General features: G+C 39.1%; 1 protein-coding gene across 7 annotated transcripts in view; it reads left to right on the top strand.

Annotated features, from left to right (window-relative positions):
- LOC121635881 (interleukin-1 receptor accessory protein-like 1) overlaps positions 1-25,988 on the top strand; it is a 393,288-nt gene that overhangs the window by 167,606 nt on the left and 199,694 nt on the right. For all 7 annotated transcript variants that reach the window (XM_041979267.1, XM_041979264.1, XM_041979263.1 and 4 more), the window contains exon 3: positions 21,647-21,926. In XM_041979267.1, the coding sequence (XP_041835201.1) occupies positions 21,647-21,926 (280 nt within the window). The remainder of the gene's footprint in view (positions 1-21,646; positions 21,927-25,988) is intronic.

The raw sequence follows: 25,988 nt of genomic DNA, 5'->3' as shown, positions 1-25,988 counted from the left end.
GCCCTATTCCAGTTAATGAAGCTCACTCCATGGTCTTTCATACCTGTCACCCTGCCAGAGCCTTGCTTCCACTTGATTGCCTCTGGTCCAAGTCATTTATTTTTTTATTTTCATTAACGGAAACATTAGATGTCTTTTCTTACCAGATATGGCAAATCCGTTAATGAACATGCCAGTTAAAATGAAGATGAAAGCGCCAGTTAATTATCTCCTCCAACATTCTGCGGGACAGATTAATTCCAATACAAAAAGAGAAGTCATTACCGCAGGCTTGACTTGTCAATGTGTTGATTTGAAAAGCTGTTTACGAGGTTCATAGGCTGAGAAATTAAATTGAAATGTACTTCAGGACCTCATTACAGCTATCGCACCCTCGTGTAAAAGTTATTTGAGAAAAATCGGACTTTTAAATTTAAATTCAATAAAAATGTCACCTTGCTGACTAAAATAAAAACAACATCCAACCAAACAGACTGTGGCATTTTGACCTGAGAATGAGACACATGACCGGATTGGCTGGATTACAGCATAGCGATGCCACTGAAGCAATGATTTCTATTTAAACACCCACCAGTGTATCGCAGTAACAAATGAATCCCTGCTGCGTGGATGTAGCCACACCAAAGGTCAACCCTGCACACGCACTGGGGCTTAAACTTTGACAAACTGATTAAATGCATCCCTCGTCACAGAGGACCTTTTCCTTGCAGCCAATAACACATTACTCTCTGCCGAAAAGTCCACAGCAAGAAACAAAAGGGCAACTGATTGTTGAGTATTTTAATAAATTTTGATCATTCAGGTTTGATCTTAATCTGGAAATGTTTATCAATAGCTGCAAATCAGACTTATTTAAAGAGTGAAAAACCACAAATGTGCAGGACTTCAGAGGCCTGGATCCTGGATAAATCCACTCTATCCTGTGTGAAACTAAAAAACATTTACACTGTAAATTTAACAGGTTGGCATTAATAATCAAAAAAAAAGAAATGCAACGTATTACTAAAAAACAACATTTTTGTTGGCTTGAGTGACTAATTAACTGGAATTATGCGCTTTTAAAACATGATCAAACTGAGCATGCTGTAACTAGCTTAATTACTTCACAATATCATGGTTTTATTTTCAACACTCATAATTCTTAGTTCACCTTAACTTAAAGGAATGGATTAAATTGAAATTGTTCTTGCTTTGCGGCAATTACATGTGGGTTTGTTTTTAATAAAATTATTGTCACACCACAGACTTCTGAACTTTAGAGCAGTCACATGACCCACCCAAAATTATTAGTCAACAATATACGAGGTAAATTATGCTTCTATGTCCATAACATGCTGCCTGTAAACTGAAACTGTGGTGAGAAGTGGATTATTGCTAATATGAGGTCAATATGGTGCCTGTTTAGCTGAAATCTAGTTTCCTCACACAATGGCTGCATTTTCATGAGTTTTAATTCCCCTTAAAAATGATTTAAAATGACCTTGTAAACACCTGATTCAGAATAAAAATGACAATTCAGAATTAATCTTAAATCTGAAGTGGCTGGTTTATTCTGACCTGAAATCCGAACTGAATAATTCCTCATAAATTCCGGTTGTTGTGCACATGCTCGTTCCCTTGTCCTGTTGCGATGACGCTACGGTCCTCTGTCTCCCTTCTTCTCCTCAGCTGATGAAACTGAAGAAGTGCTAGTGTCAAGCTGCTGCTTCATGCTTCCTATTATGTGCTCTTCCATGTTGTAGGTAAAACGAAAAGAAGCAGGAACTGGAGTTTGGTTTTTTTCCGGTCAAGCCCACCTCCTGTCCAATCAGAATCCTTCCCAAGCCCCTGATCTAAAGCAGAATTGAATAAAGGCAATTAAACGTGTTTACCAATTTGGAATTACTATTTCTATGTAAAAGTGAAGGAGAATACTTTAATTCCAAATTATTTAATTCTGATAAACTAAATTAGATTAAAATGAAGTTATTTCAACTAAATATCTTCTTTTAAAACTGTTAAAATTTCCAGTGTTCGCCAGTTATGATCCCAGAAGGCATGGTTTACTGTTGCTGTCTTCATTATTTTTAAGACGAATGAGCCCTAAAAATTTAGCTATTCTGATTAAGACTATCATCTCGAGATCTAATATCCCCGTTTGTTATTTTAAATATTGGATTGTAGATTAGGTGGGAGGGGAAAGGTTTGTGATGGTTTCTAATTTGCATGTTTAATGCCTTCATTAGAGCATCATCAAGTGTAGCATCAATTGTGCAGCTATATGAGCCATATATTCAGATTCAGCAGGAAACTTTGGTTGTTGAGGAAAAAAAAACTACCTTTTATGTATACAAGTGTGTGGGTGCACATTTAGCTTTTTTATAGTGCCGCTCCAATCATCCGTGTGTGAGGAGATCGGGTTTATAAACTAATCTACAGCTATGTGTGTGCTTTCCATTCCCCAGTAAACATATGACAGTCTTCTGTTGCAAGCAGTTTTTCGTCACAATGCTTGGTTTTATATATATATGTATATATATGTGTATGTATACGTGCACACGTGTGTGTGTGTGTGTGTTATCCTAACCTGCTTACTCAGATGAGCTGACATAATGAGAGCTAATGTAACGCGTTGGCCTAAAATAGCCCATTAACGATGCAGTGTGTTTAATGGAGGTGATGAGAGGGGCTCGGGGGTGACCCGAGGCTCTTCTGCGATTGGTGGCTGAAGCAATCAGTCGACAGCAGCCCTCACCTCCTCCCTCTCTACCCCTTCATTTCTACTTCCATTGTGTCATTCCCACCCACTCTGCTGGGAGCTGTAATACAGGGGAGAGAGCAGTAAGAAACTCTGTCTTGTTACATCATCACAACCCTTAGAATTATGCGAACCCTGCTCAAAATTCACGTATTCAGCCCGGTTCCCTCTCTAGCTGATCGGTGAGAAAGTTGTTTCATTAGTGATCAGCAGTGCGATTGAGCCAGGACTCTAATGGACGCAGGGCGTGAGACAAGGTGACTGATAGCATGGATGACAGGAAGAAAAGGGGAATGCCCTCTGTAATCATTGGCCAGCGTGTTTAGTCATGGTCCTGGTAATCTCTGTTGACCTTGGCTGCTGCCTGGCTGGCTGGATTTCCGCAGTGCTACATTAATATGCGCACAGTTAGGAGATGGGCTCTCAGCCTGTCTTTGGGTCTGTTTGCGTCTGCCTTTCTCCCCCCTCTCTTTTAGACATTACTGGCAACCATCTCTCATCTATTTAGCTCCCCTCTTCCCATACATGTCTGTAAAAGAATCACAGACTTCAGAATTTATGATGGCATTTCAGTAGAGGTGGTGTCAGAATTTGGCAGGCTGAGGGGTTTTTAAGGTTATTTTTATAGCATTCCTGCCTTATTAGATAATGTGCATCCGAGCAAGATGGCAAAGACAAGAGACACGGGAGAAGAGGAATGAGAGGAGGCAGAGGTCTCAAATAAACTTTGATATTTAATTTCCTTGTACCATATGTCTCGCAGCTCTATAAATAAAGTTTTTGCTTTGTTTGCTGCCCTTCAAGGAGGTCAGGGGAAGCTGCGAAACTTCAAGGACTCAGAAGCTGAAGCTGAGCAAAATTATCATTTGGCTGAACTTCAGTCTTAATTTCAAACTATCTGACATAGCAGGAAGAAAAAGGAAGTTGGTGTCCCCATCAAACCCCCAATGCTGCATTTCATATTCTAATTTCTTCTGCAGCGAGGAAATGGAAATGACAACTTGTCTAGCACATTTCATTTTCACCGACTTAAACTCTGATTGGAAAGAAAGAGCCGATGGAAAAAAAAAGAGGATGATAAAGGTGTGACACATGTTTGGTTTGAAAACTAAGATGTTAAACTTAATAGCATTGAAAAGTTTCAGATTTGCGTTCGTAAAACCATTTGAAGGTCGCGATAGAAGCAAGAGAGTGATGAAGAAATTGTCCAGTCCAAGGCAATTATGGCTGCAGAGAAAAACCAAGAGAGGACAAATGAGTCAGATGCAGATAAAAGGAAATTAAAAAAAAGGAAAAGTATTCCTCTAGTTGACCATGAGATCAAAACTGCCAGCAATGTGTTGCTGTTACAGTCCAGGTAGCCATTCCTTACTCCTGGTGGCTTAACAGCAGAGCTGGTTTGGGGTTTCCTTTGATTGATATACTAGAGCACCAGTCTTAGCATTTGATCAATATCAGAGCCACTGCTTTTTATCCAGTGCAGCTACTGCACAGATATATTGTAGCTGGACTTGTTTTACTCTGACCCTCTTGCCCTTTTCAGCGTTATCTGTTGAAGTAGCCCGGAGATGGCCGTTGAGGTTTGGGGAAAAAAAAAGCCACTCTGGTGCTCACAGCTGAACTTTGAATCCACACAAAGAAAACATTATGAGGCGCAGTATGAGAGTCCAAACCCTCCCTCCAGTGTGTCTTTTGTTGACGTCCATAATGCCTCATTTTTTAACAAGGTCGGAGGAAGTGGATGCGGCCATCTGGTGTCCAGTGTTAGCTGCCAAACAGCCTTGTCACTATTGGTTGCTTTTACCTTTTCAAGGCACATAGAAATGTAGGAAATGTGAAGGACTGTGGCGAGTTTAGATTTTCATTTAAAAGCTGTGAAAAGACTTTAAAGTGACCTTTTTGCTGAGATTTTTTGATGATGCCATAAACCATATTAACAATTGAGTATTGTAACTTTGGAGCCCAATGAATGCATAATGTTTGGAGAAATAAACTCTTTGGAGGTTGGAAAATGGGGGTGTTTTTTTTTTTTTTAACCAAAAAGGGAACTCGTAATTTTTATGAAAAAAGGATTAGATATTCCACAATATTAGAAAGTACTTTATAACTGAATTATTACTCCAGAACTCTTTAATTATTTTCTAATTTCACGGTCATGTTTTTCCATTTTCATCCATCATATGAATATCTGGGATTTAAATTCTGTTTGGTAGTGAAACAGGGAGTTAGTTAAAAAACTTTGAGAACTTGAATGTTTTTATAATTATTTGCTTTTTAGCTTTTCATTATAGCAAAAAGATTGTATGTGTGGATGGGCTCAAAGTCACATTCAATTCCTACAAACTACAGCCTCATCCTGCAGCTGTACAGAGTCAACAAGTATGCTTAAAAACCTACATATATATATATATATATTTTATAAGAAAAAGAAACAATAAAAATATTTTCGTTTCATTTGGACTCTTTTAGTTGCTCGTGACAGATTCGAAGGCCTCTGTTGTCACGACTAGCACAGAGCAGATAAAGTGGGAGCATTTACTGAATGAAAGAGCAGGAACAGTCCAGGAATAATTGCATTAATTTAATGTGCTCGTCCACCTCCCCTGTGGATAATTTTATGTTGAATTGGTCATTGTTTCCTTGACCCAACATTCAATGTGTTCCACTCGTGGGCTATTCAAGATACAAGACAACTTTATTGATCCCAGAGGGCTATTTGCACGTAGCACATCCACATTATATGTCAACAATCAGTCATTAGACTATGTCTGTGTCAGCAGTCTAAACAGATAAAAGAAATTATAGGACCAGAATTAAGTAAATAACAACGAATGAAGGAAAAATGGATAAAAGTCCAGGTTACAGTATGTCTTTATGCAACGACTACTGTCAAGGTTTAATAGTTTGATGGCTGAAGGAATAAAAGGAGAAACAGTTTGTTTTACTCAAGGGGGTGCCATAGCAACGACTCGAAGGCATCATCATACTCACCCATCATAATTTGATGGGGGAGGCTGATTATAGTACTTCTACTTCTTTTTGCTTGAGACTCCCACAGAGAACTTGTATGTCTCTGTTTGACTAATTATTTTTGAACAGATCCTGACTATGATGTTCATGCTGTTCCTGAACAGGTTGCGTATTATTTGTGAGTTTAGCTTTGGTTTTGTCAAGCGAGTGAGAACAGACTGCAGAAGACAGGGTGCAGTCAGTTGAATTATAGTGAAGATTTCCGTCCCTGGAATAAGAATCAGCCTTTGATTTAACCTTTTTAGGGCTGTTCCGCTGCAGCTCTCCGGTTTCCCCTCCGATGGTCATCCATCTAAAGCAGTGAACCCCAGTTTAATTAATTATGTATATGCAAATATATTCTCACAGTGCCAGGGTCTCCATTTTCATTTTCCTGCCCACCACCCCCACCTTTTGTGATTTCTTTTTTTTTCTTCTTCTTCTTTTACTACTTCTTCATCGGTGGCAGCTCCAGGTGGATTTATTGTAAATTCAATTTGTATTAAGGTTCTCATTTGCTAACACAGTGAATGAATACATTTTTAAATGGTTATGCGTCTTTGCACCCACAACTGCAAACCAGGCTGCTCTCCCTCGCTGGCCAAGCCTGAACTGTGGGTGCGTAAGAGCAGCGAGAGGACGGGCTGCAGCCAGCGTTAATGGAAATCTTATACTGAGCTTCCAATTGGAGCAGAACATGATGGCTTATTTTGAATCAGGAAAATTAAGTGCTCGTTATCAGTCGCCTGGCTAAGGGATGGGGGAATTGGAGTTTGTATGTCTAGAAAGTTTTTTGTTGTTTTTTTGTGTGTGTGTGTAATGAGTAGAGCTTAAATCTGTTTGTGTGTGCAAGTGTGTGTGGATTAAATGGTTATATAACCCAGAAAATACTTAAAATGATCAGTAGGCTTGTGTTCATCTTTTTTCATTATTTTTTAAATAATTTGTGACGTAAATTTAAATACATTTAATTAGAAATAACATTTTTTGTATTTATTTTAAGGAAAACTGGGAAATTAAACATGTATTCTCTTGTGTTTTGTTGTCATTGTGAGTTTTCTTGCACACCAGCTTTTAATAATTCATTATGTGAAGGCTTGCAGCTTGACTGGTACAATAAATGACCCACTTGTCATTCTAGAGTTACAGTATGAATAAGTCAGTGTGTGTGATTTGCAGTCTGCACTATAATTGGAGGAGAATTTCCTCTGGAAGGAAAAAGGTGCTGAATTTTGACTGCAACTCAATCACTTCCTGTTTTGTCTCCAGACAAAGAATGACTCAGCAAATGCACTGCCAACCTCAGTTTCCCCAACAATTAGCTTTCAGCATTCACTTTTCCCATTCATTCCACTCGTTGGCCTTGAGATGGAGAAGAAACATGAGGAAACGTTCTTCAAAAGATTCTGATTGTGATTAATTACGTTGATATGCTCAAAATTCAATGATTTAGAAGTAGTGTATTCCAGACTTATAGTAAAAGTACTGCTATATCAACAAAAGTTCTGTAACTAAAAATAAGCTACTTAACACCAGTAAAACAGCCGTTTTAGGATTTATTAGTATGTCTTTCAAAGCTGTGTTAATATGTGATAATAATGAATTAATCTATTAACACGATGAGGTAATGTGCCCAACCGTATAATAAAACTGGTCTTATATTAGATGAATTTTTATCCCAAAAGTCAGCAAAAATTTAGATTTTCATGTCCTGTTTGTTACCTGTAGATTTATATTTCATGCACCAGACATGACTGCAAAACAAAGCCAAAAATACCACCTCTTGTGCAGAAATGTGGGGAAGAAAAACTGTGTCTGCATTGTCAGGAAACATCCCCACCAGCTGTCACCACTTCTCCATGTCAGTGGCTTAATATTGTCACAGAGAATGAGTGCGGTGCATCATATTATCCAGTTTGTAATTGAATTGTAGCGGGAGGTGGGTCGGTAATCAGTGTACAGCAGGTAGTTTTCGTTCCAGTGTTTGACAGTAATGTCCTCTAATGGGAAGCTCTGGCTGTACTCTTGTTCCAGGCCACTAAGTTTTCCCATCTGCCTGCGTCTGGATGGGGCTGTGTATGTGTAAGCATGCAGTCATGATTTTGGCGCTTTACTATACAAGTCTACAAATTTGCATTATGTTTGGCGTGCCCTCTTCTTCTATATTTTTGTATTACATTCAACCTTGAAAGCATATCTATCCAGAAACTGAGTTGCAATCCATGACTGCTCAATTATTGGTAAAGGCCTGGAGTGATTTGCAGCATGGATGCCCTTCCATGTGCAGCTTTTGGGGACCTTTCTGTCCTTGCTGATGTGATGCCTGAATCATTTCTTAATCATAATCTTCTCTCTTTGAACTGCTGGCACAACCTCCCCTCACCTTCCCACATGAAGAATTGAATAAGCTTATAGATTGAGGGAAGGGAAAAAGAGAGCACAAAGGTGACGCTCTGGTAGTTGAGTGTGGGAAAAACTGAGAGACAAAATAAATAAGGTCAGAGTTGACATATGCAGTCTGACACCGGCGTCCATCAGGACAATTGCCGTTGCTGCTTTGTTGCATATTCTTGCCATCTTATCATTTCACAGACAGCTGGCGCAGAGGCTGATGTGACGAGGCGTTTCGGCCAGCTGGCCGCGCTCTATTTTCACCAACGTTCATTTTGCGGGGGCATCGGAGCACAACACCCAAATGGCGTGTTGGTGTCTGTAGTGGACCGGCGAGGTCTGAGTCACCGGTTTAAGCGCACCCACACTTCCATGATACAGCAGAGAAAAACAGGCAGATACTGCTGCCGGTGGAAGTGCTGTCCATTCTTTGAGCTTGTACGTGTGTTTTCTCATGCGTTTTGTACCTGTATGGGTGGGTGAGAACATTCAGGATGGGGAAACAATATCTTACTCACACTGTGGTCCTATGTGCGCAGTCATGTCTGCAATGCAGCATTCAGGTGTTTTTTTTTTTTGTTTTGTTTTTTTTTTTTCTTTTTTTTTTCCAGAAGTCAGTATTGTTTATATTGTGTGTCTCAGTGCCTCCCAAGGCTGTTTGTTAGATGAGAGGATTACTGGTGCTGCAGGGAACAGAGGGATGATTTTCTGATGATATAGTGCTCTCTCTGAAGGAGAAACCCCAGACATAATAGGATCACTTTTACATCTGCTTCTTGTGAAGTGCTCCCTTTAAAAAGGCACAAGCTGTGAGTAAACATATGGATACAAGTCAATTTATATCATTTGAATGCCTCAGGAGAATAAAATGCCTTACAGAGACTTAATCATCTCTCTGTTAGAGTAAAAGATGCCTTATTAGAATGAAGGTTAGCATCAGACGGTGATATAGAAATTTATGTCTGTGATTGAACATAAAAAGGAACATGGGTGTCATTAACTATACAAACAAGTTTGCTTTGAAGAATTATGTCCAACCTTTTGTATTCATATGGAAATGGAGCTTACTTTTGATGTGCTGAATAAATTTAAACCAGTGCAACATTTAAAAGCCCCATTTTTTTGTAATTCTGTTTCCACATATTCATCCTATGAAATTCTGGTAAAGTTTGACCAAAGTAAAGAAAATTATTTCCAGTGTGGCTAAACAAAGAAAAAAAATCAGCCACCCTGTTTGACTGACTCATCATGTCTGTGCAGCAGTAATCTTCACTCATTTTTGTTTTAGAGATGCATTAGCAAGATAAAGACAACAAGAGAACCACTTGGACAGAAGTCCTTGAGAGACTGATATTGGCTCACCTTAATAAGCAAGTATACACATTTCAGGACACATTACAGTTTGGCCTTGGGTTGAGGACGCCATCATCCACCTGCCTCAGCAAGCCCACTCTCATCTGAACAAATCAGGCAGCACTTTGAGGATTTTGTTTTTTAATTTCTCAAATTCTTTTAATACGATTCAGTCTGCACTGTTATGTGGGGAGCTCCATAAATTGTAGGTGTACCTCCACAACCACCTGGATTTATGTCTTACAGACTACAGTTTGTGTGTCTGAGATGGTGACTGTACTCTCAACATTTCTCTTCACGGTGCACACTTCAGACTTCCAATACAACTCTGAGTCCTGTCATCTGCAGAAATACAGAGTAAAAGCCGAGTACAGGGAACTGGTCAGTTTGTGACATGGTGTGAAGCCATGGAACACAAAGCAAAAGAGATAATTGTTGACTTCAGGAGGAACAGGAGGAAGCAAAGCACTGTTTACATTAGTAATGGGAACCCTGGACCTTGAGGGCCGCAGTCCTTCATGTTTTCCACGTGTCCCTGATTCACACCTGATTCAGATCAAATGGATCCAGTAGTCAAGCTGCTGAACATAATGGACAATTCTTCACATCCTCTACACAACACAATGAGGAAACTGGGTGTTCAGTCAGAGGTTTCTTCAAGTTCACTGCAAGACAGCAAGGTGCAGGAGGCCATTCCTGTCAGCAGCCTTCAGCCTGTTTTGTTGTATTTTTCTGATTAAAAAAAGAAAATCTATTCTATTTTCTACAGTCATTTAAAACCTACTGTATTTCCATTTTCCTTTAGAGATAAATAGTTTGTTTAATTTCATTTTATTGTATTTCAAAATACAGAGAGCCAACTATTCCTACAGCAGGCTCTTTTCTTCAGTACATTTGGCATTTAACTGTGTATTTCTATGCAAACATGTAAAAAGTCCTCTTAACAAGATCCACATCAGCCTAATCTTAGCTACATCTGCCATTGCTATTTAAACAAAAGAGCTAACTATGCATATTGTGATGCAAGCCACACAGATGGCGGTGCAATGTGAGCAAAAACACCAGTTATCTTGTCCACATACTGTATAAGAAGCAGAGCCAGATAACCCAAAAATATTTACCCATGAAGGTGTTTTCCTAAGAGCTTGCATGTGATTGCATGTAGATGAAAAGCAAAAATGCATAGAAAAGTTTGCTTTGTTCCAGCTCTTTTTGTTTTACCCTCAGATTTTTTTTTCTGTTTGTTCAATTAAAAACTGATCCAGTTTTTAATTGAACCCATATCCTAAAAATTCCAGCTTTCACCAGATGCTATCCCAACCAAACGTTGCAACTACGCAGCTAAGCAGTGTTGCAGAGTTGGGTGTGTCCATACCTGAAGCAATTAACAAATGCTTTGTTTATTGACCCAAATTTTGCAGGAAAAATGTTGAATTACACTGATCCCATGAGCACATAAACAAAACTTGGCAAACCTCAGAAGTTGCCCAATGAATAACTGATCTATCCTATCAGAACTTTAAATCTGAAATTCTCTTCTATCAATAAATGAAAGAATCAAGTATCCCCGATTTTGTTTAAAAATGAAAAGAATAATTACACACAAACTCACAAAGATCATGTTCAGAGGAAACTGGTTTTATTTTTGAAGCATATTTCTTCTCGGTTTATCTGAAAACTGCAGAACCAGATGTTTTCATTCGCTTCTTGTTTGACATCCTGTATATCTAAATGGTGTGATGACTCTAGTCTAGCTTCTTTTTACTGTTAACACATACTGATGTTAAAATATGTCCTTTAGGCATGTGGAAACGAAAGTGTCCCCTCTTTACTTTCATACTTTATGACAAACATGTCTCTCGTACCTTTCTATATGCAGTAAGTGTGTTTATTTTGCAGCATCTACCTTATTTTCTTCATTACAATAGTCCTACTGGCAAAGTCACCCCCTTCCCCCTTCAGCTTCTTCTCATGCTTCCTGTCCCCATCAGCATTTAACCCGTGACTGGAGCCAGCGGGCGCTGCTCTCTCTGGAAGCCGTGTCCAATCAGAGGAGCAGAATCTGATACAGACGATGGGGTGGTGGAACGCCTGGAAGATTGTGGGCAATGTTTATTTTACGATAGGAAGAAAACAGTTTTTGTTGTTGTTTCCCCCCCCCCCCCCCTTCTTTTTCTCAATCACATAAGCATTTGCATATAAATAACAGCCCGGTGGCTGTCAAGGAAGAGAGGGAGTTTGAAAGAGAGACAAACAAGGAATGAAGATGAAGTGTCATGTGAGTAAAGTGCAGGCGAGACGGAGAGAGTTTTATCTGCTCGTGAGGAACAGGGAGGAGGGTGGGAGGTAAATGTCACTGCAATCAGTTAATAGGCTCTGCAGCTGGAGTTACCCAGAATATATATATATATATATATATATATATATATATATATATATATATATATATATATATATATATATATATATATATATCTGCATTAATCTTAACATTTTTCCAACTTCTCGCATAAAGCCAGAGCTATGCCAGTTATGAGTTTCTTTCATTAGAATTTAAACGGATACTTTTTGGGTGGAAAAGATTAGCAAAATGAGAAGATTGTTTCTCCCTCAAGTGCACTATTAAAAGAAAAATAGTTTATCTTTCAGATCCATGGCTGTCATGTTGAAGGGCTTTTTTATCCTGGATGTCTGACCAGCTTGCCACAGTTTATAGTTCAGGCTTAGCTTGCTTCTCTCCTCCAGTAATCCCAGACTACTTCAGTCATGTTGAGATCAGGACCATGCGTGGGTTGAGCCACTTGTTGCACATTAACTTCTTGCAGCAAGAGCCTTGTTGCTTTCTATCAGATTAATGATCAGAAAACTGTCTCAGATTAATCCAGGAACTTATCTGATTTATAGGGGTTAGGGAAATTCTAACATTAAAAGTGTAGGTTGTTTCCAATGCTGTTCTTTACCTCATAGTACACGAAGAGGCTGATTCCAGACTATTTAGGACACTTTAGTTAATGTCCATGGAGATGCAGTAGTTGGATAAATTGTCTGTATCATAAGGTTTTTTTTTCTTTTGTTGGAGAGAAATTCAAGTATTTAAAATGTCTAAATTTTCACTCTTTTGTTTGTTAAATCTGGATCAGACTCTAAATTCCTACTATTTATTTTATTTGTTTAAAACCTGGCTAATTGATTGACTAGCACAAAACCCATCTCGTCCACTGCAAGTAGATAATGGGACAAAACAAAATTTATCTAGACTTGGGGTTTCTGTTTTTATGTTGGTATTCAAACCTAAAACTGTTTTCACAAGAATCTGTTGAGCATGAGCAGAAGTAGAGGCAGCGCGATAACCAGCATGTTGCACTATGATGCGTCCTACATCACTTTCTCCCTTTGATTTTGTTTGCTTTAACACTCCAACACTTGTAGGTGAACTGGTTTTCAAGTTTTTCGAGCAGAGTGCAGTCAGAATGGCGGTGAGGAAGCAGGATCCAAATGCAGGAATAAAGGAATGAGGCGAGCGGATGTAAGAAAATATATGTAAAGGAACTAAGGGCACTTCCACAGCAGGATCAACCAGTACATGGACAAGCTAAAAATAACCAAATTAAATGGGCCTGGAAAGACTGCAAGGGAACAGCTAGTTGGAAAAAGAGAGACAATGTAAAAGCAACAACATGGACCAGGCAACAACAGGGACCAGAAGTAGACTTTATATACACTGAGGGAACTGATTACAAGATAAGGGAGTAAAGAAAGTTAAAGTGAAGCAAGAAAGGAATAGAATCTACAGAATAAAATAAGAAAAACCAGAATCAAAACACAAAACACAAGCATACAAAAACAACATAACTAACTAAATCCAGAAATCCAAACAGACCCAGTTCCCATGGATCCTGACAAGTTTGCGTCTTTGGGCTTCATTAGTGTGCGAAGGAGTGTTCACACTCCAAACATACCATACAATTCCTGGAAGCGGATCTGGGTTATTTTAAAGAAGACTAAACAGCACCAGTGTGAATGCCCCCTTAAATTAGTTATAGTTACTTCTTGCAAAAAGTTGATTAATAACAGATTTACAGTGTTATGAGTAATTAATCACGCAGAAAAGTAAATATCCTGTTATCTTTTAAAGGAAATTTAAAATATGTTCCATTTAATGGATCTTCTGATTCATCAGCATGTTCATTTATTCATAGTAAAACCGAATATTGGATCTGACCGCTCACTAATCTCAGGCTGCTGGATGTCATGTCTCCGTCTCCTCATCAGGAGAGCTGCTTCACGTGATTCTTGCTGCTTCCAGCCACCATGAAGAAACTCTTTGTTTCTGGTCATAAGGAACATTTCTCATAACGTTATTGTCTTTTATCTCTGAGGAAAAAGTGATGTCTGTTGTTCAAGATTGAAACTCTTCCTCGGTGTGTCTCTGGCATACTAACTTACCAAAGTCTGTCATGACATTTTTTTCTCTTTCCAGTCAATCATCATCAGCTGGGCTATGTGGATGTTTCTCCCCCTAAGCCCCCCGGTCAGATGAAGACAGTGTGCAGGATTGTAGTGTAATGCCATCTGCATCTTCAGGGTTAACTATTAACTAAATTCAGGTTGTGAAAATCAGACAACATCTGGCTCGAACATATGATGCTGCTTTATTCTTAGTTTGCACTTGGTCACAACACAACAAGGAAACTCTTCTATTTAAACACTGAGTATATTCTTCAGTTACAGTCGTATTACTCCGCCTCCTCTGCGTTACAGCAGTAGCACAATATAGTCCAAACAAATGTGAAACTTCTGTTCAATCAAAAATTAAATGAATCTTAACAGTAACGTGCTGTCAGTAGTGTTTTATCCTCAGTAACAGCGTTCTAACAATAGAAAGAATAATTAGTAAGACTACCCGTTACTGGAAAAGTAACACCTTTAGTAATGCCCTTTATTTTAATGCCCTTACTCCCATCACTGGTCTTGAATTTATTTACATAGGGGACAAAAACCTGCTAACCACACTTTTGTTTCCCATTACTGAGGGAACTGTTTATTTATACAGCTCGCATTTAGCAGAACCTGAATCTTGATCTCTGGGTGGATTTGGTACAGTTACCACATACTAAAAATATGTTCTCAAACTCAGTTTACTGACTTTTTTATATAACACGGAGATCCTGAAACAGACAACGGGCAGATAAAAAGAGAATATGATGTTAAGTCTGCATGGCGTCTGGCAGCCCTTCCTCATTCCTGCTGTGCAGGGCTGCCTCTGCACACCAGGACCAGCAGAGAAAGTCATGTTGACCAGGAACTGTGATCGACCGCAGCCTGCAGATTAGTCCAATTCCCTGCTTTTCATGTACATCAATAGTCTGCATGAAGGTGTGGAAACAGAATTTTCAATACATGGCATCTTAAGGAAACTACAGCACTTCTGGCAGAGAGAAAAGCATCAGTACTGTTATTGAAACAGCTACCTATTCTTCTAAAACCATACGTACGATATATGCTCCAATTTTAGTATACAAAATGTAAAACAGCTCCTTTCATTTTCTCCTCTGTGTATATACAGTATATTTATGAAGCATCATTCACACCCAGGTGGTTAAATTATAGATTCTCTTGTATGTCACCATATGGCCCAAAACTGTGGTCACTTCCTAACCAGCAGTATACAACATTTTATTACCTGCCTATAATTTTACATTTTTACTCAGATCTTGCTTATCCTTGTTAGCATCTTTCACTGTCAGCCTGTTACCGTTTGTGCTTCCGTCCTTATACCGTGTGTGTGAACATGTAGTCTGATGCAGATTTCCATAGCTGATTGCTGTATTGGCTGATGACTCATTCTCTTTTTTTCAACCTGCTGGAGCTACTTCAGTCATGCAGGTAATCTCCCCCTTGCACGCTGGCAGCCAAGAGGTTACCTTTCCCACACATCAGAGCTATTTCCCTCTTAATTGAGACCCACTCTGCTGCGACAGCGTTTTCACAAGGTGGAAAATGGCAGGTCAAGATTTCAAGACATCTTTCTCCCCCAAGCCTCCTTCCCTTCGGCAAAAGTGGCTGTGAAGTTGATAAGTTCCTTTAGGGATCCTGGAGCCTGTCCAGCTTAAGATGCTACGCTTCCTGAGGGCAAGTAAAGGTTGATGTCGCCTCACCTTATAGATTGTATGTGTAGCAATATGAGCACACACTCTTGTGTGTTCATTCAATCAGCCCAGGCTTAATGTATGCATGCTGTTCTGACTGAATTACTCTGAGGTTTTTATGGAGAAAAACTGTGGTGAACCATCTTGTTGAGTGCTTATGAGAGAACAGACACTTTGAGTAAGTCTCTGTGGTGACCTGACTCAATCTGCATACGATTACCCCTCAGCAGACCTGTAACCCAATTTACGAGCTTTCACCTCCTATTCAGAAGGTGCACATGCTCATTCTCATGTGACAGTAAAATATAGAACGAACACAATGACATAACATTTCTTTAGCTTTATGGGGCTGCCCTTTAAACCAGATTGCACTTGCTTTATTTTTTTAATGCGTGTTTACGCTAATCTCAGTCACATCTGCACTGCATCTTTTCAGCCATTTTCTACACCTGATTGGAAGACTGGTCGAGTCCACAGTTGCATTTAAGCCATGAATGATGTTTCTAACTATAGTTTAAATGGAAAAATAACCTTTAGATATTGTAAACACAGTTTTATACTTAGATCAGCAGATGAGACTAACGTAACTAAGATAAAGACAAGACAGCCTTGACCAATGGCTTTGTCTTTAACAGTAAAGTTAATTATGAATAAAACCAGAGATTAAAAACCCAATGATGTGCCTCTATTAAATCCGGATTTCCATGCAGAGCATCGTGCAAACATTTGCTCTGTGATTATTTGGCAAAACTTGACAGTTATCAGTTACCATTTTCCAGCCTGCAAGTGCAACGGCTGGGACCTTGGACACACTCAAACACTGACTGAGGAATTTTCTCTTTATTCTTGGGTCACAGGGTGTATGGGTTTTGCGCCATCCACAAACACAGCTGACGACGGTCTGACTCTCTGAAGAGCTGCTGGAGCTGTTAGTCACTCAGCAGATTGGCTTGTTCCCTCACCAATTGCCATGCGGTCGAATGGAAATCTGGTGAGCAGGGAAATGTTAATCAAGTTCAATTAGGCTTTGTACCATGTTTGTATCCTGCCAACAGATTAGGCAGAATCCCTACCCTCACTGAGAGAAACAATAAACCTCTGTCAAAAAGTCTAAAATGGGCAATTTCAGGATTGGTGGAAGATAACACACGCCTGTGCTGGCAAGCTGCTCGTGGTGTTATTAGAGATAAATACAGCAAAGCCTTTGAAACCGTTGGGCTGGAGTTCACTTTTAAATAAAATTAATTTGATTTTTTTTTCCTTTTTATTTTTTTAATCAGTCTAAACTGGGGATACGTTTGAAACCTTGTGCTAGAATTAATTGTTATGCTGCTGCAAAACATTTTTAATTAAACAGCCCCAGTGTTAAATGTTGCACAACCCTAGTTCCAAAAAAAATGGATGTTTGAAAAATGTAAATGAAAACAGAATGCAATGATTTGCAAATCTCATAAACCCACAATTTTACTCCCAACAGAACATATACAACATATCAGATACTTAACCTGACAAATATTAGCTCATTTTGATGTCAGGGGCAACAAAAGGCTGAAAAAAGCTATTTGCAGAAATCAAAAACAATTGGAGGAACATTTGACAACTAATTACAAAAACTGGCAGCAAGTCAGAAACATAGTCATGGAGCACTTCAGAGAGGTAGAGTCTCAGATGTGAAGATGGGCAGAGGTTCACTGGCCTGTGACAACCTGCATCTAACTTGTGAGGACTTTGAAGAACCCTCCATGTAGTGTGAACAAGATTAAAAAATAAATGTAAGATATATAAACAATAATAATATATATTATATTAACATATGGGTTTATGGATTGTTAGATTTTGTTTTTATCTATATTTGATAATGTCCCAGTCTTTTTTAGAATTGGAGTTGCACATAATTCAATTAGTAATCCAGTATTTTATTTACTCAGCTGATGAAATCGGCAGTGACTGAGCTCAGCTGTTAGATGTTTGGTTGTGAAACAGTTACTTTGTGTTTTCTGGTACCAAGTTCAGACTGCACACCCAAATTGAAAGTACCTTTGAGTAAATTCGTCTTTTCCCCCTCTGTCTGGGTTGGTAGATTAGGTTAGAGGATGCAGAGATCACTTTAGCAGTCAGCTAGTGGGACTGCGTGGACTATGGTAGCAGATTTCTCATATATTGATCCCAGAGCACCACCAACAGATTATGATGCAGCATAAATCTCACAGTGAATAACAAGAAAAAAACATTTTCTTTCATTTTGAATGAGTTGTTCCTTTATTATATTGTCCGTTCACTGTGGTTACTAATCATAAACGACTTCACACATAGTTTTACTACTCCTTTGTTGAGGCTGCTGCCTACCTGTACGACCTTTCCCGCTCACCTCATGTTTTTATTAGTCGTGAGAGTAAAACACTTCAGTCTCAATTAGGAGGCACAATTAGAGTGAAACCAGCTTGGCTGTGGTTGTCTTACCTTAAGCCTTCAAGTTATTATCATCCACAAACTAATTAGCAAATTCTTGATAAGCAATGGTCAACCCCTTGTTACCATAGAAACAGTAAGACTTAATCACAATGACAGGAATTTGCTGGTGGGCAGCTCACAGAGTGCGCACTGCTTTCCATTACATTTGGATCTGCTTATTTTTTCCTGCTAAATATTCTACAACAATGTAGAATGGATTTTTCTTTGCCATGCTTGCAGAAAGACACGTTTAACAGAGGAAAGCCAGATAAAGTTCAGAGGGACACATTCATCTCCTCAATTGAAAACCACAACTGGAGATTTAATTGCTCATGTTAGATCAACAGGATGCTGCAGATCTATCATCTCTACCGCTGACTGTAGTTTAAGTGAAATGTCAGACTAATTGGCACATTAAATGCATTTAAAGCACCACTAGAGAGACTGGGAAATTTGTTTCCTCTTTGTTACCCCCTACAGTTGTGATGTAACATCACTGTGGTAAAATTGCCATTTTAAAATTGCCAACTCATGGACAGCCGTACATGTGAATTTGCTTACATGATGAAGAGGAATCCTTTTGGTACAACAAGGTGCAGTAAAGTTTCGGGACCATAGACTGTAAAAGATGGACGAAGCCTCCGTGACATCACCCGTAGGTTTCTGAAGAGCAAAAGTGAAGCTCTTGGGCCCTCTCACCGTCACCATCTTGGCAGCGTCACACGTGTCGCCATTCCCGTAAAATCAAAAAATGGGCAAAGAGGTGGAGCCGAGAGGGGGACTGTACAGGTGGGGGTTGATGGTTGACACCCATCAAACTCCAAGCTGCCTGTAGCTTAGAGCTAACCAAGCTAACGTGGTGCTGACAGTAGCTAACTCAGAGCTAACGGTAGCTAACCAGCTAATGAAGGTAGGTGGGCTAAAGCTAAGGCGCACTGTTAGCTGGCAAAAAAACCACATTTGTGCTACACTTTCCCTTCTTGCTGCGGATATTGGATACCTGTCATTTATGCCAAGTTCCAAGATTATATACATCCAAACAGATGAGTTAGAAAAAAATTCACCCCCCTCACAGTTGTCATGAAGGTAAACTTGACCTATTAATCCTAAAATGTTTTTTTGTACCAGGCTTGAAACATGTTTATTTCTACTGTGAAGTTGGTCTTTTTAACATGGGAGTCTATGGGGATTTGCTCTGTTTTGGAGCCAGCCTAGTGGATGAGTGGTGAACTGCAGTTTTTTTGCACTTCCGCATAGGCTTCACATTTTAACGTCAGGGGTTGCCGCTTGTTCAGGATCCAACAATGGTAACAATAGTAACATATTTTTTGTTTCAATCGTTGATAACTAACATAAGAGGGATAAACATGGCTCTTATGTTAGTTATGATGTTTAATTTTCTGTTAGCTGGGAATAGAGGGCATGTCTATAACTTTAAAATAGTAACTCCAGCTTTAATCCCATCTAGACTGCAACCTATGTAGAGCAGAAGAGAAATGATCATGTTCATATTCATTAATGATTTGCATGGTACTGCAAAGTAAAACAGTGACATGTCAGTCAACTACAGTTATGAATTACAGTATCTGCAGGTGCTCCAAGGCAGTTTCAGGCCCCAGAATGTGCATAAACAAAAGTAGAACTAGTCCGAGGCGCATAGTTTTAATTTTTGAACATATCTAGTGTTGCTTATAGTATTAAAGTACACTCAAGTATTGAAGACATAATGATGTCAAATGCAGAACTTTTTTTTTCAAAGATAAAATTTGGCATATTTCCTGTATCCATTTTTTTTTTAACTACTAAACTTTCTGTTCCCCATCATGTTTTAAGACAACACGGCTGAAGTGAGCTGCTGCTGAAATGAATACCAATTAGCTGTTGAACAGAAATCAAGCAAAGCAAATTCAAAAGAGCGCAGAGCAAAAAAATAAAAAATAAATAAATAAATAAATAAAAAAGATCAATAGGGCCTTGATTAGCTGCTCATTTCCAGCCATCTCTGTGTGTAGTTTAAGGTTTAGAATAGTACTTTTGAAAAAGAAAAGAAAATGGTTTAAAGGACTGAATTTGTCCCGGAGCGGAGAGGTTTAGATAAGGATGTCTAACAAGGTAGTTGAACTTTTTCTTTTATTTATTTATAATTAAAAAAAATATCTTTTTTCCAAAGATAAGTATTTTTTCTTGTAGCTTTATACATCAAAGCAGTTTTAATGGAGAAATATCATTCATGCTTCTTTAGAGATTTTTTCCTCAATTTTTGTACATAAACTTGGTTCTTTTAGTCTGACAGACTAACAACAAAACCTTTCCCTACTTTAAACTCCCCTCTAGCTGCCCGGGAAATATCTCTGTGTTAAATTCTGCTTTTGTTTCTTGTTCTAGCATGTAAAGCACCCACGTGTTGCTGCCATTACCAGCATGATGTTTACAGCCCAAAACAGCACAGTGCAATAGCACAAATCAGCACCATTAACCATTTCACAGCAGCCTGCCGATTGGTGGGCGAGTTGCATCTTTGGTAAATAAAGCATTTGTAGAAACACATATGGAAGCCTGTTGTGTCTGAGACAGCTGTGTTTGCCAGATGTTTTTAAAGGAAGTACAAACCAATGAGGTGAAGCAGTGGATGTCAGGAAGAGGAAGAGCATAATGTTTTTTGTTTTTTGTTTTTTGGTCTGCTTTTATCTCATTACAAACATACATACTTTAGAAAAGTTTAACATGTTGTTGCTTTTGCTTCTTTCATTCATCCTTACAGCCATCACTATAGAGATGGACTTCACACTTATTGATGTTCTGCCTTTACTCTGGTTAAACAAATGTTTAATATAAAGATCAAATCCCCCCTTTTTGTTGGTTTAGTCTGCTGCAACTACTGTTTAGAGTTTCTGAATTCTGAGTTGAAGTATGTCTAGGTTTGAACCACTTTTGAAAAAGGAGCTCCAGTTAAAATCTTCTACTCTATGTGCATGCACTGATAAGTAAACTTACTGCAGAGTTAGTGACCCATGCTGCATTGGTAACCATGGCAGTTGCTTCCCTGTTAGCTGTGATCCAGCATTGCGATACCCACAAGCTCAAGGCTAGCTCACAACCGTTGAGTCGTCTTTTTAAATCTCAGATAAAGGCACATTAAAACTCAGCCGTTAACATTTTAACCATTCAGCTCACTGCATGTGGAAATCTCAGTCAGAAAATCAGTTTGCACTGGTGTGTGAGGAATCTGCAAGAATGAAATTTGGCAACTTCAAACCCTCATGTCTGCTCTGAATTATAGATGTAATCAGGTTTCTGTAAGCATTCAACATGTAATCTGATAAGCACAGACTTGCAGGAGTATCTGTGTATTTCAGGTTGAATGCAGTTGTGAATTATCATTGTGTTTATATAGAAAACTGAGAGTTAATTAAAGGTAAAATATACTTCTGTGACTTGGTGATGTATAATTAAATATGAACATGTCACATTTTGCTGCCTATTAGACTTTTCATTAGTTCAAGTCCACTCAGTGTTTGCTGATAATGTTATTTTCTGTTTCTTCTGTCTTTTTCAGTGGAAGGCTGCACAGATTGGTCGGTGGACTACCTGAAATACAAAGTTCTTCTGGGGGAACCTGTGAGGATTAAATGTGCTTTGTTCTATGGATATATCCGGGCCAACTACACCCATGCACAGAGCACAGGACTCAGCCTCATGTGGTACAAAAGTGCTGGGCACGGGGACTTTGAGGAACCCATCAGTTTTGATGGCACACGGATGAGCAAAGAGGAGGATGCTATATGGTTCCGACCAGCAGAATTGGATGATGTTGGATACTATTCCTGCGTTTTGAGGTATGTTCTTTTATTTTCTACTTGAAGTAATCCATTTCTAAAAATGGTAGGAAGCATTTGTGAGAGTCATCTGCCACTTTTGGGGATTATTTTGCTAGTATGTCTGTAACAAAGAATAAAAAAGCATTGTATGGATCCCTGTGGGTGGATGTAAAGCTACATCACAGGCTTCCCTGTTGATTTCCAATGAAGCCTCTCATCTCTGGCCAAATAAGTGCTGGTCAATGCTCCACAGAGCATCATCTATGACTACGAAGCTCTTTTGCGTTGCTGTAAATGTGAAATTATTTCTTCATTTCCCTCCTGAGGGCAGTAAGCCATTTGGTGCAATTAGGGAATCTTTAACTCTCTGGCCTTCACGAGTCGTCCTTTCTAAAAACGTGATAGAGCAAAGGAGTGAGCTTGAAGAGAATGCAAGTTAATTCAGAACAGGAGGATTGAGGACAGGGAAGAAGCTGCTAAGATAAAGGAAAGAAAAGCAAAGAACTTTTTTTTTCCACGTGTTAAACGGGGATGACAGACAATTGTTTGATTTATGTGTTAGTTTATATGGTAAAATTTCAGGCTTCCCAGACGTTTTCATTAACATGACGGTGGGTTTTGGCCATTCAGAATGAAAAGGCAAAGCTGCCACCTTGGAATCCACTATTATCTTTTTAAACAGAACAAGAGGGACTTTGAAACACATCAGCCTCAAAAATAGAATTGTATTCTTTTTTGTTCATTCAGAAACACTCGTGATATAGAACTTGTTGTTAGACAGAAAATGGTGAATAATGTGCTCTTTAGCAACAGCATTCAGCACAAGTTTCCTTGTGTTTCACTAGCTTAGTTCTAAGAGGGGTTTGGCCATTGCTATTCAGCACCATTAGCACTCTCCCCTTCGCTGTGGCAGCCGCCGTGAATAGAAACAAGCAGCACCAGTCCAACAATTCTCTATTCAGTCATGTTGGCAGCATCTTCTGGAGGTAGACAATCAGTCAGCTCAGAGTTATTGTGTAATCACACAGAAAGTAGAGTCTTGAGATTTGATTTGGACCAGCGTTGCTGCCTTTTTGCCAGTTTGCACGCTTAAGGACCAAATTAAGGGACAACCCTTGTTTGCCCATCATGGAGAGAAATAAGAATAGAGAGCACTTTACTGTCACAGCGGATTTCCCTGTGTGGGTGTTTCTTCAGACTTTTGTCAGCTTTATTTGCTTTCTGCAAATGTAAACTGTTTTTACATAATGAAATCAGGATTGAATGTTTAATCTTTGCTAGTCAAATGAGACATAACAACTCTGACATTTATTTCCAATGTTAGGTTTGGTGCTGCAATCAGCCTTAATCATTTGCTGCAGCTGGGGTTGTTTAAATCTACATAGTACTGATAGAGCCCAATAACAATGTGACTTTTCCCACTAGTCCATGATTTAGTTTACATAACCTAACAAATAAGCTATATGACTAAATGAACTAATACATAGATATACAGAAATTAATAAATACCAACATTGTATCTTAGCCTTTTCAATACTAAATGCTTAAGATGAAAATGAAGAGAGCTTATTAGCTCTCCATTTGGTACAAAATGATTTTAAGGCATAAACAATTCATAATTTACAAAATCAAGCCTTTCATCTTCAGGCTAAGACATAACCCACATGATCGTAGCTGGACATCCAGCATGTATTTGCTCAGTTTGATTAAAATGTGCCTCTGTGCTTCTCATATCTCTAAGTTTTCATCGCCTTGAAGAAACGGTGAAGCACAAGGGTAGATTAGTACAGCTAATAAAGCTGCTCTCATTCACATAATCAAGTCTGATTTTATAGCCACAGAAAATCACCACCTTCAAAAATGAATTCAGCTGTACTTGCATGTGCAATGATTCCCCCACACAAAACAACAAGAAATGTCTTAAACCTGTTTTTACACAATCCATAGTGCCATGCTTTCAGACATATTCTGGTCAGTAACTCAATAATGCCCCTCTAATACATGTATACCGGGAAAACAATGGTGGTCCAGTTACACGGTCAATTTTGGGTTCTAACAGTAGCTCAACTCAACTGTTTACACAGCAGTAGTCAGGATAATTCAATCATGAAGACCATGTTCATCATCAGCAAAAGAAGTACCTTGGTTTGTATGTTTACGAGAAGAGAAGACGCATTTGGATAGGCTCCAGCCCCACCATGACTCTGGGATGGATGGATGGATGGATGGATGGATGGATGGATGGATGGATGGATGGATGGATGGATGGATGGATGGATGGATGGATGGATGGATGGATGGGAGGGAAGAAAGGGATGGGGCGGTTGGGCAGGGCAGATGAATCTAGTTATTGATGGTATCAATACTAATTTCAGTATTGAATCAATACTAGCAGCAACTGTTTAGTTGTAAGGAAAAAATTATTATTATTTAGCATATTGAGGATGATGACCATCAAGTACATCATAATATGCTGCTCTCCCCAAGATTAAAGTACATAAGCAACCTTTCCAAATGAAGTCAGTATTGGTATCTATCTGTGATACCATGTCTGCTATTAGTTGCTATCAAATCAAGGCTAGGTTTTACACACCACTGTGATGGAGAGCAAATTAGCCATGGCACATGATCAAGTTTTACGGAAGCATCTCGCTTGGGGCAATGGATCACATCAAGCTATCACAACTAATAGGTTAACTTTTTCTCCTTTTTGGCTCTGCTTCATTCTCCATCAACCTGACGGCAACAACACCAGAAAATAAATTTGGCTCTCATGCTTGCTGCATGCTTCACTAGCTAGCTGCTAAGTTCCTCTGGGTGCTGGGCTGGTAGCAGTTTGTTTGCCAGAGCCAATGGCGACTTAATGAAGATCCATTCGTTCTCTGAACCTGCTCTATGCTGTTCAGGGCCGTGAAAGAGTAGAGCCCATCCCAGCTGCCACTGGGCGGGCATTTGTTAATATAGAGAAATGCATTTACACTTTGCAGGTTGGCAAGTTTACTCTGAAGACATATCACCGAAAGTGAGCATTTTATCTTAAATTTTCATGAACTTAAACCCAACAGCTACATTAATTGAACACACCAATCAGAAAAAAAATCAAGGGAATTGTATTAATTTGTCACAGGGTGTTTACTGTCAGTTTTGCAACACTTTAGTTGAGGAAATAGACTGAGTAGTGTGCAGAGTTGCAGAAGCTTGATTATATAGTAATAACTTATTAACCTTGTAGGTAAAGGGCGTTTTCTCTTGACTGGCTCATTAGTCAGCTCTATACAGTGACACATAGTGCTTTTCAACAGGGGGAGGGCCCTGCTCAAAAGGATGGGGAGGATTAGGTTATTGGATGCTGTGTATATGAGTGTGTGTTGTATGTTTGCTTTAATGCAGTTTCTGAAGTGCACAACAATGAATTAAAGCCCACCATGTTAGACAATAAATTACAATGATTTATAGTTGAGTATTAGCTCATGCAGTGGGTTCTTTTGAGTGGAGTCAGAATAGTAAGCCCAGCTCTGCAAAATGATGGTCAAAGTAGCAATAAGTTCTGGGAAATGGATCCAGACAAACATGTTAGCACTTTTAAACTTAATGCACTAACTAGGTATAACAAAACAACTGTGACACATAACATTTATAAGATATATTGAGCCTTTGATTAACACAGGGTCCTTACGCTTGGTGTGTTCGACTGAAAAACCCTGAGTGTTTGACTTCATTTTAGCTTCCCAACTGGTAGGACTTAAAGGATCTGTTGCTAATGCCTCTGTGCCAGATGCTAAAGGGCAACTTCGGAGGTCTGGCAGAGTGCATGTCTCAGCAAGGGGAAGATGTTTGGAGTGATGTTAAGGAGACACAGCGGTGGTCAACACATTTTGGCTCATCAGCGTATTTATCACATGTTGTGCTGCCTTCATATTACTCAGAGTCTGAGATCAAAGAGAGACACTCTGAAGTACTTCTGGTGTGCTATCACTCGAGGTGATGCTTTTAAAGATCAAGCAATGAACCTGAAAAGGGCTACAACCTGACACTTGCATCTGTGCTTGCTTTTATTTGATTCTCCTCAGTTTTTTTTTT

The sequence above is a fragment of the Melanotaenia boesemani genome, chromosome 24, assembly GCF_017639745.1.
Source record: "Melanotaenia boesemani isolate fMelBoe1 chromosome 24, fMelBoe1.pri, whole genome shotgun sequence".
NCBI classification, from domain to species: Eukaryota; Metazoa; Chordata; class Actinopteri; order Atheriniformes; family Melanotaeniidae; genus Melanotaenia; species Melanotaenia boesemani.
The sequence above is the reverse complement of the archived record's forward strand: the minus strand, read 5'-3'. Positions and strand labels throughout refer to the sequence as shown.